This window comes from Hydractinia symbiolongicarpus, chromosome 9, assembly GCF_029227915.1.
Source record: "Hydractinia symbiolongicarpus strain clone_291-10 chromosome 9, HSymV2.1, whole genome shotgun sequence".
Taxonomy (NCBI): Eukaryota; Metazoa; Cnidaria; class Hydrozoa; order Anthoathecata; family Hydractiniidae; genus Hydractinia; species Hydractinia symbiolongicarpus.
In genome coordinates, this window is record NC_079883.1 from 25,124,185 (window position 1) to 25,140,628 (window position 16,444).

General features: G+C 33.9%; 3 protein-coding genes across 3 annotated transcripts in view; 2 read left to right on the top strand and 1 right to left on the bottom strand.

The window, feature by feature from the left end:
* On the top strand, positions 1–5,066 carry LOC130657466 (CDK-activating kinase assembly factor MAT1-like). Its single transcript, XM_057460452.1, has 8 exons — positions 1–144; positions 1,898–2,050; positions 2,226–2,299; positions 2,638–2,741; positions 3,255–3,395; positions 3,761–3,880; positions 4,083–4,201; positions 4,718–5,066. The coding sequence occupies exons 1-8, from the start codon at positions 56–58 to the stop codon at positions 4,827–4,829; spliced, it is 912 nt and encodes a 303-aa protein (XP_057316435.1). The 5' UTR covers positions 1–55; the 3' UTR covers positions 4,830–5,066.
* Positions 5,067–5,563: 497 nt separating this feature from the next.
* Positions 5,564–16,444, top strand: part of LOC130657470 (cyclic AMP-dependent transcription factor ATF-3-like) — a 31,462-nt gene continuing 20,581 nt past the window's right edge. Inside the window, exons 1-3 of the mRNA XM_057460455.1 lie at positions 5,564–5,805; positions 14,772–14,948; positions 15,184–15,291. Coding sequence (XP_057316438.1) covers positions 5,773–5,805; positions 14,772–14,948; positions 15,184–15,291 — 318 coding nt within the window. The 5' untranslated portion in view covers positions 5,564–5,772. The remainder of the gene's footprint in view (positions 5,806–14,771; positions 14,949–15,183; positions 15,292–16,444) is intronic.
* LOC130657465 (mitochondrial amidoxime reducing component 2-like) overlaps positions 10,390–16,444 on the bottom strand; it is a 32,172-nt gene continuing 26,117 nt past the window's right edge. Inside the window, exon 8 of the mRNA XM_057460451.1 lies at positions 10,390–10,518. The gene's annotated coding sequence lies outside the window, so the exon portion shown is untranslated. The remainder of the gene's footprint in view (positions 10,519–16,444) is intronic.

Consider the following 16,444-nt stretch of genomic DNA (forward strand, 5'->3'; position numbering starts at 1 on the left):
TTTTGTTTTTTTTAGACAATGAAAAGAAAGTTATGTTATATTATATTGATCCAATATGGATGAACAGAGTTGCCCAAGATGTAAAACCACAACATATAGAAACAAAAATCTGAAACTACTGGTAAATGTTTGTGGACATAAGTTGTAAGTACCCTGTAGAACCAAAATAATATGTTAATAAGCAATAACAAGTTTGGTCTATTGTGTAAGTATAAACTTTCTTTCACAAGTTTAATCTTCAGTCTGTGCATGTTGTCTTTCAGTTTTCAACCTCAATTTTCCTTGTTATTTTCCTGTGAGTTTCAAAACGTTCGTGTTTTTTATGCAAATTGAAGTTTCTCTTTGGCTGTCCTTCTTAGGTTTTTTTGCCAACTGTGTTCAACTATGTCTACAAAGACAAAACACAAAATAAATAAATGTACACTATAGTCCAAATGTAACATTCCGCAATGCACAATTCGCATAAATAATTACTTTTATAATAAACCATTATCAAAAGAAATTAATTACATTGCAGGAAATTGAAAGAATCAGGGACACTTATTGTCTTAATATTACGTCTTATGCTGTTTCCCACAACCCTAAAGATAGACTAAATGGTAAGAATCGGTACTTCAAGTGCACATCAATTTGTAAGCATTATAAAACTTTGACATGTGTTCTCTCAACTGCTGTGTAACACTCTTCTACAATATATACTATAGATAATTTATGTACTGATAATAGAGCGGGAAATCTTCACCACAGAGTCCAAAACAAAGTTTCCTTTGTTATATATGTATATATAAACTTTTTAAACAATGTGCACATGGGACTTTGTATGTCTTCTATTTCTTCTAAATCTATCCTTTCTTTTAAAAGATATATACAATGTGTTTTGCCAAAAACAATTAATGGAAAACACAGTTATATATTTAAAATTATTAACATCTTTGCAGTAAAAATTTTCTTCAGAATTAAAGCTTATTCCTGCATAATAAATGCTAAGTACAATCTAGAAACAAAATTTAATTAGCATAAGTATATATTCTGTACAGCGTACTAAACCACAACTATACATTTGAAGTTTCTAAATAAGTTTCAGTGCTAGGCCTGTTTTTGCATGATTATTGTGCTTCATTGTGCTTGATCTATTTACTAATTGCATTTCAAGTGTTTTAATGACTGGATATTGACCAACTCCTTCAGCTCTGTTTGTCAAATCCTGCAATTCTTCAAGTTAAAAAACATTGTGATTTCTCACAAATTTCTTAGGAATGAAGAAAATTCTTCTTTTTTACTGTTTCAGGTCACAAATAAGAAGAGGTTACCATTCGCCTTGTATTTCGTATTATATTTGTCACAGACCTCTGTTTGAAACTCAAGTGTGTTCAGAAGAACCTTTCTGCAGATTAATAATTGTGGCAACAACTGTCATTTTTTTATATGTATATCTTTATTTGCAACTTAGTGTCAATCGCTAATGTACATTTTAATTCTCCTTGTAGAAAGCTCTTGTAGAAATAATTAAACCTCTATAATGCTGAAGCATATTGTGCACACACAAATCCCCCATACAGGGAGCCATTTTTGAAGAAATTTTTTTTGCAAGCACTTTGAGAATTTAAGTGGAAATCGACAATATAGGTAGGAGTAATATAATTTTAGGTGGGATCTTGTTTCAAACACTGCTGCATATAGGTCGGATTTGGGTGACTTTCAGTATAATTGCAGGGTTTTTTTAAAAATAGTACTCTCCTTTTACAGAATGTGCAGCTTATTCGCACCTTCGTAATATTTTTTGGTAGTGAGTGTTGACCTTTGGCATTTTAGGTGAGGTGATTTTAGTAGGTGGGAGTTCTCACCACTCTGAGAATATGTGAAGTCGTGGTTTGCACTTTATTATTTTGTTTCTTAGATGCCAGACATGTGTCGATGTATTGTTTTCGAGACCTTCTGCTGCCTGTCTACAGTGCAATACTCCTTTGAGAAGGAGTGATTTTAGAGTGCAGCAATTTGAAGATGCCAGTGTTGAACGAGAAGTGGATATACGAAAAAAAATTGTTAAAATGTAAGGATTTTATGTTTTCTTAGTTCCCAAACACCATTCACATAAGTAAACTTTCAGGTTATCTTTTGATATTTAAAAAAATACCTTAAAATATATCATTTGTTGTATAAGCTTCTGTAAATTATATTTGCATTTCTTGACTATTTAGTATACATGTGAATCTTTTATTATGTAGATATAATAAAAGATGTGAAGATTTTGACTCACTACGATCATACAATGACTATCTTGAAGAAGTCGAAACAATAAGTGAGTTAATAGTTTTACAAACGCAGTTTTTCCCTATTTGCGACTATACATGTAAAGAGTTAATATAGTCTTTTTGGAGTTTGCAAATGTACTAAAATCCATCATGGCAGCAGAGGTGTTGATAGCGAACTGCTATGTTCAGACTGTAATTTTGTGTCTGTGATTACTTATGATGTCATGTGTCCTTTTTTGTCTTTTTTGATGCTTTATAGTTTACCACTCTAATTTTATTCAATTTGTTATAAAAATGCTATTTTAAAATTCAGTGTTTTACCAAGAAAAATAAATAAATGGAATCAAACTGATATTGAAAACCAGATTAATTTTTACTTTTTTAGTTTTCAATTTGGCCAACAAAACGAGTGTAGAGGAGACCAAGAAGAAGGTGGAATTGTATAAAAGAGAGAACGAAAAGATTATTCGGAAAAACAACTCAAAATTAGTGAGTATGATATTACTAGCTAACTATTTACATTCCTTTGCTGTGTGTGTTTTGTACTTTGGTTGTTGTTGTGGCAGTGGTGGTATTGCTGTTTGTGATGGTGATGGTGGTATCGGTGGTGGTGATGGTGGTATTTGCAGTGGTTGTTGGGAGGGAGATGGAAATAGTGGTTGTGAAGGTGATGGTGCTGATTTTTATATTGGTGATAGGCATGGCGGTGGTGGTGTTTGGTGGTGTTGATGGCAATGGTTGTGGTATACTGGTATCAGTGGTGATGTTGGTGGTAGTGTTTAATTATGTCAGACTGATGGAAAACTGGCTTTGTTAAGAAAATTAGAAAAATCGAAAGAATATTTTCTTTTTAATTATTTAACCTGTTTAAGCAAAAAAAAAATGTTTAGAATATATAGTATATAAGTTGCTAATATTCAAATGTTCCCGAGTGTAGGGATTTTAAATCCTGTGTTTTTGTTTTTGAAATTAAATAATCTTTGGTGTTCTTTGGTGTTTTAGAATCAAGAAGAAGCTCTTTTGAAGGCAACCCTTGAAACAGAGAAATTAAACGCGGAGGAAAAACGAAAACAACTTTTGTTGGAAGAAAAGGATTTGCTAACGCAGAAACGAAAAGACAAGGAAAGCCTGATCAACGATCTGGTGCGTGCACTTTATTTCATCATTATATCAAATGAAAGTTTGATTATTTAGTTTGTTGATATACCGACTGGGAGCTACCTATTTATTTCCGATGATACACTGGTAATTTTCTCACAAGCACATCTGTACTGAGTGGTTTCAGATCACGGAATTAATTTTCGCGGTTTACAAAGATAATGAGTTTGCTGGCAATTTTTTCGAAAGATACGGTAATGGCGTTCCCTGCTGCTGATGTCGCATTGTACGAATAACAAGAATAATCAAAAAAGTAAAACTCATCTAATACCACCGTTTTTTATAGATAACAAGGGGCCAGGAACATTCTGTAAGATAGCTTAGACTATTTTAATTTTTGTGCTATATAGATCTATGCAAATGCCCCAGCTGAGGAAGTGATAGCTCGCCACCTGCATGTCAAACGGCAACAGGAACAAGAGGAGCTCGAAAAGAAATCATTCTTCTTTTCAGAAAAGAACAAATTGAAGGTGAATAGTTAACTTAAGCTCTTAGATAAAATATCATAGTTCTAGTTGTTGACAAACTAGAAATAGTATTTTATCAGGCTTTCTTTCTATTTCATTTTCTTTGGTTGTAAGAAATCTGTTTAATATTGTCGATGAAGCACGCTTTATATACCGGAATTATTCTCGTTTATTAGGTATATGACAACCCTAATATTTTTTCTAGAATATGACTCAATTGTCGAATAAGCCAATCATCGAAGCGCCTCTATTTGAGTATAAACCACCTAAAATGGAATGGTATGGACCAAGTCCGCCTGAGAGTGAGGCCGTCGAGATAAATGGGTGAGTAAAATATTCTACCTATTCGCGCAAAGCTAAAGAAATCATAATTTGCTGTGAAAGTAAAGTACTAAGGCAAAATGAAAAATAATGGCTGGATGGATGTTCAGTGTACTTACTTTAAGGACGTGTTTAGTATATAGGAGTATCTGTTCTTCATTCGGGCTACCTCAATGTTAATGGTTTTCGCTAGTAGATATTTTGGCGGGTCAAAAAAATTACATTATGCCGGTTTTAATGTTTAAAAAAAATTCCGCGGGTTTTAATTATCGCGACTGACGTGAAAATGTCATATATGATCTTTTTAAAGGAGGGTACCTAAATTTCGCGAATTCAGTCAAAATCTCAAAAAGTGCAAAAATTAATACCCGCGAAAATTAGTCACTTTAATGTAATTTGCGAATATACTCTTTTTTATATAAGAATACCCAAATCGTAACCCCTGCTGGTTAGACAATAGACCTAAAACCAGTCTGACATATTCGTAAGCAATTAACTTTAACATGTTTTTTTTTTAAGCTACTTAAATCACATACGAGCTGCATCGGAATCCGAAAAAGCTGGTGGATATTCGGAATCGATTGCTTGCCGTAGAGCTATACAAGAAGCCTTTGATTGTTTGTTTTTGTGAGCTAAAGTTGCGGTTGCGGTACAATGTCAAGTATGAACGAAGTTGACATCTCAAAGTCGTATTTACATAATACTCTTTCTGGATGCTATATTGATGTTAAAGGATGGTCATTTGTTGTTATAGACAATAAAACGAGACTTTTTTTGTTTTACGAACTGTTAATATCAATTTATAAACGCTTAAAAAATCTTATACATATTTATTCATGTTTAAGTTGTTGGCCGCGGTTTAAATGTAGCAGATCTCGTTCTCTTTGTTGTCACGTGTTCACTGAGTACTCAGGACAGATAGACTGCTTTGCTCGTAAATATTAATTAGCGAGAGAGCAGTGGAAGAGCGTAATTAAATGCCATTACTCCTGTTTGATTTCACACCTCAATGGGTCTGCATAAACCTGCGCCATTTCAAAAACATTTTGCGCCTTTTTGTTTATCATGCGCCAAATCGATAAAAACAGTTTTCGCATTTTTGTTGGTAAAATACACATATCTCCATAAAGGCTTGTCAATTTACATAGAAGTGTCTATATCAACGCAGCACAGGAATTATCAATATTGCCATAAATTGCATTTGCTTAAAGGTCTAGGTTTAAAAAAAAAAATAAGTGCGCACATTTGTTGCATAATATTCTACGCAAGAAACTACACGGCTGAATTAACTGTTCGAGAAAGCGGTCACTTCGGTTCATTTAGTGTGCACAAATTTGTGTTTTCAAGTCTTGCGACCAGGTGAACTTGTATCATTTAAGCTGCGAAGCGAGTAAGCAATGAACATGGTTGTTCGTAAAAACACTTCATTCGCGAAATGTGTTACATAAACACAAAGTTTCAACAGATATCGCATATTTGACATTTTACTTCTCGAACAAGAAAACGAAACAGAAAAATACTGAGTTCAGCAACGTTTTATATTATTGCAAGTAAAAAAGTTAATAATTATCAATATGATGGACCAGGTGTTACCAGGATACGCAGAGGTAAGTTTTGCGAAATTATTAAAACTAGTCGTTAGCCAGTGGAAAATCCACGGGTTCGCCCGTCCTTTTTATACCGCATTGCGTGCTTCTCGCTATTGCGCAGCTAAGCTACCATTGTGCGTGACAGACAGACGTATACGGGTATTATAATATAGATGAATTTTATTTTATCTACGTTCTACTTTTTTACCATAATGTTGAGCAGGTGTTGTTCTTTAAAGATTTTTTGATAAGCAGTCTTTGTGGAAAATAATGAAATACACAGCACTCCAAAAAGGTTAGGATGTTGCCAATGTTTTTGGGCACGGGATCGTTTTAGAATGAGCTTGTTTATTATGTGAAATTATGTGAAAATGTTTACTGTCCTTAACCCCTGCGATGGAAGCTAAACCTTGCAAAAAAAACGAACAAAAACCTACTTTGTTTGAAGAAAAGAGCATTGGTTGTACCTTAACTTTTGTGTTTTTTTTTAATCTAATCAGAGGGTCATTGCGAGATAATAACCGTAGAACCTAGGTGAAAACAACTCTTCCGAAGGGGGGGGGGGGAGGGGTAGCTAATGCATAGAAGAGTTATGACCTAAGCAGAGGGGCATAAGCTGTTTACATGAGGGGGTTATGTCCTTCCCCGTTATTATCCATTCTGGTTCAACTTAAGAATTTGAATAAAAAATTACCCAATGGAGCTCCCTTAGTAATTGTATTTAATATTCCCTTGACTTTCAAATCTAGTTTCCCGTCTTTTTTTATATTCGGGTGGGCCCTATATTCGAGATTTTGCGATACACAAGTTTTAATAAAAATGATATTTTTTTGTTTCACCCGTAATATTCTTTTGTCAATATCCTCATGTATACGCTTTTTTAATAGAAAAATCAGAAGAATACGAGCCTTAAATTACGCCGAAAAAAAACAAAATAAAAACAAAGTCAGGCTCGGATCATTAAAAATCATTAAAAACTAAGAACTCGAGTTTGAATATTGCCATAAAATCAACGTAATTCGGAATGTAAAGTTTCTTCTCTCTCGAACCTTGGAGGATTCTTCCTAGCTGAAGAGGATGATACCTTTTTTTGTATTCGTTTTCTAGCCCCGCCTACAATAACAACGTAAAAATACTTCTATAGCTCGATTGAGTCCCATTAGCATCACAGACAATAAAAGAACAATTTTATTTTCGCGAATCGGCTAATTTCATATTTTTTTCCCCAAGAAATAATTTTTCTAGTTCGCGAGAAAAAAACACGGAACATTTTCAGGATATTCTTACCCTATTTTTACCTATTTGAAGGCCTCGATATTCTTAAAAAGTATATTCTTATAAAAAGGCGTGTATGAGTATTATCAGGCTCCTTACTGTTCCTCGCGTTTACGGAAGCCATATTTCTTATTGAAAAAATTACTTTGAAAATACAACATCGAAAACTTTTTATTTATATTTGGAGACAGATTTATACAAACTCCGAACTCTATTAAAGCATAATAACTTGCCTCGGGTTTTTCGAGTTCCATGAAGAAGTTCTAATTTTTATGAAATCTTTCATTGAAATCGGGAGAAATAACGTAATTCTTTAGAAAGCAACAAATTAACTAGCCAGGAGACCCAGCGTAATTTTTCCTACCACCGGGAAATCGGAGTAGTTAAGGTGGGAAAAATTACGCTGGGTCTCAAACGATTTTTCTGCAGCCAAAATCTGGCTGCGCTTTTCTATTAACTATTTCTATTGTTCTTTGCTCACGTGGTCCATGTCGGGAAAGCCCTTTTCATCCGAATATTCCAGATAAATTAAAATGGCCTTCGAAGCGATTAGTCATATTGTTCAATTTAAACTCGGGGTTTCCGCTGAGTCATTCGTTCGCGTCTAAGCTTTTGTTTGAGAGAAACTCATTTTATCAGCTCGAAGAAGAAAGCTTAGTAAACTAGGCTGCAAATTAATTAACCGTCAGAACTTGAGAAATATATTATTTAACATTGTACATACCAACCTCGTCCTAGGCCTCGTCCTGCTAAATTATAGGCATAGATAAGCTCTGAGGAAGAAGTTGGGTAAACAAGATAGTTTTGTATTTGATGGGTTTGCATTTCTTCTTTAATTTTCTATTTTGCTCTATTAGATTTATTGCTTCTCGATATTATACTTTCGGAAAAAAAATCAAATATGTAAGAGTATATACTAAAAGGCGGTTTCTGTTTGCTATAACATCTGAAGGAATGCAAATATTAAAAACGCAAAAACAAATATCAACCAAGCACTATTTACGCATGCGCGTTTAAAAGTTGTTTCCACCTTGTGTTTTTTCTTTTCCTTTAGTTTGTTGTTGATTTGTTTCTTTTAAATGAAACACGACTGAAAATATGTATCACGAGTTTTTATAGATCTTATCGCCAGTAATTTTGAAGTTTCAACCAAAAAGGTATCGGATTTTAGGGGAGGGGGGCTTATTCGAAGAGGGTGAGAGCTTATTCGAGGAGAGTGGGGGCTAATTAAAAGAGGGCGAGGGCTAATTCAAAGAGGGCGATGAATTTTTCCAAAAGGGGGCTTGCAGTATTCTCCTAGGAATGAGAATTTAAGATACATTACAAGAAGAAGTGTTACCATACTGTTTCAAGTTTAAAAAAATTCTAAATTAATACATCGATTAAACATGCAGAACATGCTGCGTTTCCTTCCTTCACTGTGTTCCTCTTCAAGTTTCCAAAAATCTTTAGACAGATTAAAATAGTTTCGATCTAAAATAAAAATCTTACAGCTACCATTTTTATTACGTTGGTAGAACTTTTTACAACACTTGTAATCTCGAACCCCGCAAAACTCGAAAAGTTTAACATCGTCTCCAACACTCTTGCAAATGGCATTTCCGCGCGAATAATTTCGGTTGTTGGCGCCAATGCATTGTGGATTGTCAAAAGAGTATGCACATTTCATCAAGGGCGTCTTTATGGTAGACGTGTTAATGTAACCATGGTGACAGTAGGTGATTTTAAGACTTCCTTTATTATCCTTGTAACCGTATATGTGTCCGTTTGCGTCGAAACATTTTGATTTTCGTGATCGATAGTTGTGAGCACAAATATATCCAGTGAACACGATCAGACAGAAAAGTATGCCTTTCATGGTTGGTTTGCTTCTTCAAGAAATCTATGAACCTTTTTTGTTGTCGCAGTTAATGAAAAATATGAAAAATAAATGGCGGGATCACCAATTTTTATGGGAAATGTTGTAAAATAAATCCCCGGAAATTGCTTTTTGGTAAACAAAAAAAGTTCAAAGCACTATCCTTGATGCACAAAGTTGTTCCTTAACAAGGCAAATATTGTTCTTGTTTTATTTTTATTATGTCGACTAAAAATATTTCTAGTGTATTTTATTTCAATTTAAATCACATAGAATTTAATTGCCTTGTTTTTATTGATAAAGTATTTAAAGTTAAACGCCTACTTTGGAGTAACGAAAAATCGTTGGGTTGAAAGAAACTTGGGAAAATGTTTAGAAAAACAGGGGGAGGGGGCGGGGGCGGAGGGAAGGGGAGGGGAGGGGAGGGGGACAGAGGGGGTTAGAAAATATTCAAACATTAATAAAGACTAGAGTCTCCTAGAGTATACAAAAATTTCTTTCAAAACGCCCTGGAGACGAGGTTGTTTCAAGCAGTATGGATGAACAAATATACGACAAAAAAAAACTTATTTTATTTTCTTAAACCCCAAAAAACAATTTGATGTCATAAGGTTATGCTGTGAGAAAAGAACATAGATTATGCAATAAAAGGGATGTAACAAAGTCCATTTAAGGAGGGTCGAGTTAATATTTATAAAATCGCCTTTTGTTGACCTGTTACACAAGAAAACTTTTTGCGTAGCATGGGTTCTTTGCGAAGAATATAGAAATACAATATATAACTGCGGTTCTTTCCCGAAGTTATAGAATATAATATTTATTGGGTTGTTGATAAATAAAACACAGGATAGTTCAAAATAATTTTTACTGTATATCTTTTTCAGCAAAAAAAAATTCTCATCAAATAAGTTTGTTTTTGAAAATGAAAAAAAAACAACAACAACAACAACAAAAATAAATATATTGCTTCAGCGCAATAAGCAAAAGTTATCCAGTATTATTCAAAGTATTACGTTATCATTTTCTACTTGCTTTATACTGCGATTCTGAATTATAAAGTATATAGTTTCTTAAAACATCTCAAAAAAACTCTACATCAGTGCATGAACCAAACATACAAATCACACTTCGTTTCCTTCGCTTTCTTCGTTTTTTCCTTTTATCATCATTATCAAACACATTATCATTTAACACAAACAAACTGCAGCTACCAGATTGTCCGCTCGTATAAAAGTTTCGACAGCAGGAAGTTCTTAATCCACAAATTTCAAACAACGTAACGTTGTCTCCAACAGTTTTGCAAATTCCATAACCTGGCGAATAATACTTTCCGTTCTTAGCTAAACATTGCGTAGATCCACTCTGTTCTTCACAATACGCAGTTGGGTTTTCCACTTCAGATTTAGCAACGTATCCATTATGGCAATATTTTATCATGAAATCTTCTGAATTGAGTTCGTACTCATAGACATAGCCATTGGCATCGTTGCACGTGTCGTCGTCATCGCTTTTTAGACTGTAGATATAGAGTGAAATGTATATGGCGCATAAATATAATAACTTCATGATTACTGCTATTGAATGAACGTCTGATGTTACTAAATTGTAAAATTAAATGTATTTACTATTTATATATTTCTATTAGATGATAGGCAGTTATTTCCTTTCTTTAATGGTAGCTGTTCTTTTACTGTTTTTTTCGCGAACACCTGTTGCCCATAGCGTCCACTAAAGTTGTGAACTTGTTCTAAAGAGCGTGTAAGAAAGAGCAAAAGGGTTTAGAAGAAGTTCGCTGGTTTTTTTTTCAAAAAAAATTATTCTCGCGAAATAGTTGTACTTGTTAACCGCGTAAAACTTAGTTCCGCAAATATTTATACATATCTGATGCTTGCAACCTCGTCCCCAGGATCTTCTGACTCCTGAGCCGTTACAACCCAGCGGCCGACAATTTCGACGCTCTTATTCAAAAAAGCAAAACGACCTGGGAACAAGGTTGTGATGCTTGTCGGTTGAAGAATGAATTTATTTCTTTGCGACAATACAATTTTGGTTGTAATGGTAACAATGATTCTTAACACGTGCGCAGGATTATTAACCTTTTGTTTGTTTTAATTTAGTTTATCGGCTAACAAGGTGTACAAGCGAGATATTACCGACGGATTTAAAACACTATGGAAATAATGATTTGCATTTTATAAGCGCAGGTTCTCTTACTATGGTACCCATACTCTCATGTATTCCTACAACTTTCCGTGACGCGCGAAAAACGCCTTTCATTTCATATGTTGTACATATGTAAATAGCTAGCCTCGTCCCCAAGGTCTTTTGCCTTTTTGACATCTAGGCCGGCGACGGCTTTGACATAGGCAACAGACCCTGGGGACGAGGATGGTAAATGGCTTTACATAACTCTAGAATTACTGCTGTTTAGAATAGCGTGGAATTTGAACATTTTTTTTATTAATTCAAACTTTAACATTTTTTTGATATGTTGACTTTATATTCGCGTTTTCTTTCTGTAACTTCAAGTTACGCCTATCATCTATTCTGTTGCACAGTATAAATTTTCTGGGAGGATATTTTTTTACGCCTTTTTTTCTTTCAAACATTAAGCACGTGAGTTCTGCCACAGCTACAGTTTGCTGCAGATGTTATGAAGATAGCAACACAACAATCTATTGTTTGATAATTCATTTTCACCGCCAATTAAAAATCAGGTAATTCCGTCAAATTTTCTTAACCACCAGATTTTTGCCCTCTTTTCTTCCCGCCAAAATTTCTTCCCTTAAGGTGTGTTCGTAGATATGAAGTTTTGCCACTTCTGTCCATTTTTGAAAATTTAACGGTAAAGAACAACTCCACACTTCAATATTAAGTGAGAGTTCTAATACATAATTAAGGAACAAAACCTCACTCGTCCGAAATCTTTTTGTCCGATTAGATAGATGACAAAGAAAACATGTTAATATACGACTTGAATTTTCTCTACTAACGAAAAAACGAGTAGTCATATGGTAGAGCGTTCGCTTCCAGCGACAAATATCGTGGGCTTAACCTCCGGCTAAGTCATGTCAGAGATCATAAAGTGTGAATAAATCCTTTTGCACAATAAGAGAAATACTGAAGCACATAAAAAAAACTATGTTGTATTTTTGAAGATTTCGTTAAAATTTTAGGAGAAAATGAAGGTACTCATAAACAAGTCTTTCCTTTTCTTGATGTCAAATAATCTATATTTAGAATTACAGTGATTACTTAAATAAAATTAATTTGTGAGGTTTTTAAGGCATTTTATGAGCAGTGGCTAGGCTGGCACGGCTTCTGTAGCTTAAATGGCAACTTAAAATTGTAGGACCTAGGAACTAAGATCCCTTTGAAGGGCCCTGATTGATAATGTGTTCTGCACAGGCTATCCTGTGCAAATAACCGCGATAAGAATTTTATTATTTTATGCATAATTTAGGCGCATTCTTTCTTTTACACATAAAACTCTGCTGATTTTCTCTCATTTCTATTTAAACGCGGGAAATTTAAAACAAATGAAGTACGTATAGTTCCTTTCGAACAGTTTAAAAATATTCTATTTCGTCGCACTCTCCGTACATGCAATATATACTTCTTTGATTTCTTTCATCCGTTCCACTTGGCTTGAAAAATCTTTCCTCCATAACCACGATTTTGCAGCAGCTTTCTGAATTCTCCGAAGTACCGCAACACGCATCCTCGAAAGCACAAAACCGAAAAATAGCAACTCTTTTATCTTTGCTTTTGCAAATTCCGTTTCCTGCTGGATACTCAAGCTGATTAGCGGCTGGACAAGTCGTTTTGTTTTCCATTTTGTAGCACATGACGCCAGGATTTTGAATTTGAGATGTATTGACATATCCGTTATGACAATACGTGATAGAGAAAAGTTCTTCTGTTAAGTTGTATTGATAAATATGACCGTTTCGGTCGGTACAACTGATGTTGTTAATCGCAGCTGATAACGCAACATAACCGGTGAAGTAAATGATAAACACGATGAGTTGTTTCATGACGACCTTCTTGTTTCAGCCTTACCACTTAAGAGTAAAAGACATCAGGTATAACTAAACAAGGGATAACTTAAGCCTAGAATTCATGTTAATATTGGTGCAAAAATGCATATAGAAATCAGAAATGATTTATTATATAACGCCTTGTTTCCCAATATGAATATTTAAAAAAATGGGTGTATGGCTATCAACTTAAAATGAAAATAAAAACATTACTTATTATTGAAATTTATAAAGTAATAATGAAAAAAAAATAATAAATTATATTACAATATTCAAATATATGTTGAATGATTTATAGTAAGGCGCAGTCAATGGAAATTAGTGGTCTTAACGTCGCATTTTCTATCTTAAAAATTTTATCTTGTTATCCGTGGATGCATAAACTAGATGTATAAGGAGGTCTGAACGCTATGCGCTTCTCCTATTTTTCGTTTGCTAACGTGTTACAACAATATCGGGGAGTTAAATGTGAATCTTTTGTTGCAATTTTGAGTACTTATTTTAGATCACATACGTAAAGTTATGTTCTTGCAAGATTAATCAACAACAATTACTACATTAGTAATTACATGATAGTGTTTTACGATTTTTATTATGTCCACGCTTATAACGTTCCTATTCTTATTAGTCTCGCCCAGACTCCCATTTTTTTAGCAACGACATCTTCAGTGGTCAGTCTAATTAGTCATCTCGTACATCGCTTCTTTCCATTTCAGTTATGGTCTACTTTTTTCTTTTTCTTTCTTTTTTGCAGAAACGCAACTAAGAAATACGTTAAAACAAAGAGTCTTCTTTTCAAAAGCGAACACGCATATTTTAGGCTAAGTTTATAAGCGGAGTACAGCTAGGTTTGCCAGCAGGTAGACATCTGAAAATGTTAATTCGACAACTGTGAATACAAAAATGTAGTCATAGTGTTAACAATAAGGCAGGGGCAATCAGACGATATTTTGTCTTATCATTAACCCTTTAAAACGAGCAAAATTTACGTACAATCTATGGTCTATATTTACAAAAAAGGTACAAAAAAGTACAAAAATTATTTAAAAAAAAAGAAAACAAAAAAGCCATTTCGAATTAGCAATGATACAATATTTTTTGAAGTTTATTTTCAACTTTATTAACATAATTTTTTCAGTTAAGATTTTCGTCAAGTATTATACCAAGAAATTGCACAGAGCTTTCACGTTGAATTTAATTAGTTTTTAATTCTTTGTGTGGGAAAAAAAGAATGGTATCGTCTGCATACATAAGAAAAGGGTTGAGGTGTTAAAAACTCGAGATCGTAACGTTGTAATTTTAAAATAAGAATCAGAAAGCTTTCGATAGGTCCACAAATACTCTAAGCGTAAGAAGAGTTTTATCGAGGGTGGTAGAAAAATTTCCATTGCAAGTTGTAGAAGTAGATTGATTTTTGTGAAAAACAAACTGTTCATTAAACAGAATACCATTAGAAGAAATATGTTTATAAAGTCTATTGTATATTTTTCGTTTTAAAGTTTAGAGAAACACGGTAAAATGGAGATTGGTATATAATTGGTCTATAATTAGACTTCCGTTACTCGCACTTTTTTAATTTGTCTGGAAATTTTCCATATATTATTGACAGACTAAAAATGTAAAATAGAGGCGATTCAAATCGTAAACATTTTTAAAAATGTTAACGCTGATGATATCAAAGTCCTGGTGATTTGTTGGTTTTTAAGGATAAAAAAGCTACGCGTAATAACTTGATGAAAGTAAAACACTAGAATGCTTTATGGTGTAACATGTTTTCTATCCGATTTTAACCTGGGTTTTTTTATACGTAGGAATGTCGTCTTTTACATTCTGATCATGGACATAACATGATTGGGTATCCGATCGAACAAATTTCTCCAAACTATGAGATGAATCGCCATTATGGAGCCATGAAACACGAGCACTTGCCTTTTCCTGGTGACCATGACAATGTGTCTCTATATTTTGGCGGGAATCACAAGGAATTTGTAAGTTCTATTAAACTTAATAAAATAACCCTGATACGAAACTTCTTCTTTAAAGAAAGCCCAAGGGATCAAGGTTGAGATAAACCTTAATCCCAGGGCCTGCAGCTTTTTTTTTATATCAAAAAATACTACATGGCCTGGGATCGAGATTGGTTCATAAAGTTGGAATATTTTCCCGCATTTTTTATTAGTTCTCCTCCGTAAGTTTATTCTTATGTTTTATCTGCATTATTAGAGGGGTATTGAAGAAGGAGAGCGTCGGAAATTAAGAAGAGAACGCAATAAAGTAGCGGCTTCGAAATGTCGAAATAAACGAAAAGAACACGTGAGGTATTTGACAAAGGTAAACACTTATTACATTAATTTTGCACAACAACGCGCTTGTAAAGATTTATCGTCGCCCATATTTGTAATGCGAAAGTTTAAATTTTTTTCACTTTTGTGAAATAATGACCTCCACGATAAATATCTTTTTGGACTCATCAACTCTCATATTATTATAAAAGTATAAAACAAGCCTAAGATTTTCCTCTAAAAAACAGCGGTAGCCAGCGCTCCCTAGTGTGAAACGAATTGTTGGTTTTCTTGTATCCGTGTTCGTCGCATCGTTTACTATTAACTTTCACTAACAAATTTTGACTTTTAAACTTTTACTAATAAATTTAACTTCTAGCTATAGATATAACGCACAAACAAACTAGAAGGGTAGGTTTAGCAGGTATGTTTTTGATAATCTGCATGTAGGAAAGACAGAATAACGTTGGTTTAACCTGGAACGTTTTTTCTATCTTAAAATAAATATAAAAGCTGTTATATTTACCTAACATATATTTTATCTCCACAACATTTGTTGTCAAAGATCTTTGTACGACATGTGTTTCTAATAACGTCGTAACTGCGACTACTGTACAACAGTTGTGCTACTATTTGCAACAGCTGTGCGACTCTTCTGCGACTGTTTACGGCAGTTGTGCGACTCTTCTGCGACTATTTACGACAGTTGTGCGACTCTTCTGCGACTGTTTACGGCAGTTGTGTAACTCCTCTGCGACTGTTTACGACAGTTGTGTGACTCTTCTGCGACTGTTTGCGACAGCTGTGTGACTCTTCTGAAATGTTTACAACAGTTACTTAACAATTTTTATGTTCATTTTTGAAACAATGAGTTGCCGGATATTTTTTGCATCTTTTATTTGTGTTTTCCGAAATAATTGTTTAGAAAATCGCTGTAATTTATTGATTCTTAATAACTATTTAGTCTGGGAAATTGGTAGAATTTTAACATTTAATTAAGGAATTATGAATGAACACCGTTAATTTTCGACGGGATTAATAATCTTAGATATTATCCATCCGCTGCTAAAAAACTTTTACACAACCTTTCGATGAAGTCAATTCTTTAGCAACACAACAACCAGGCCAACGATTAAATTGGTTAGAAAAAATAATACGTAGGAAGCTTTGTAAATATATGCAATTATTTTCTCCTGGCCAGA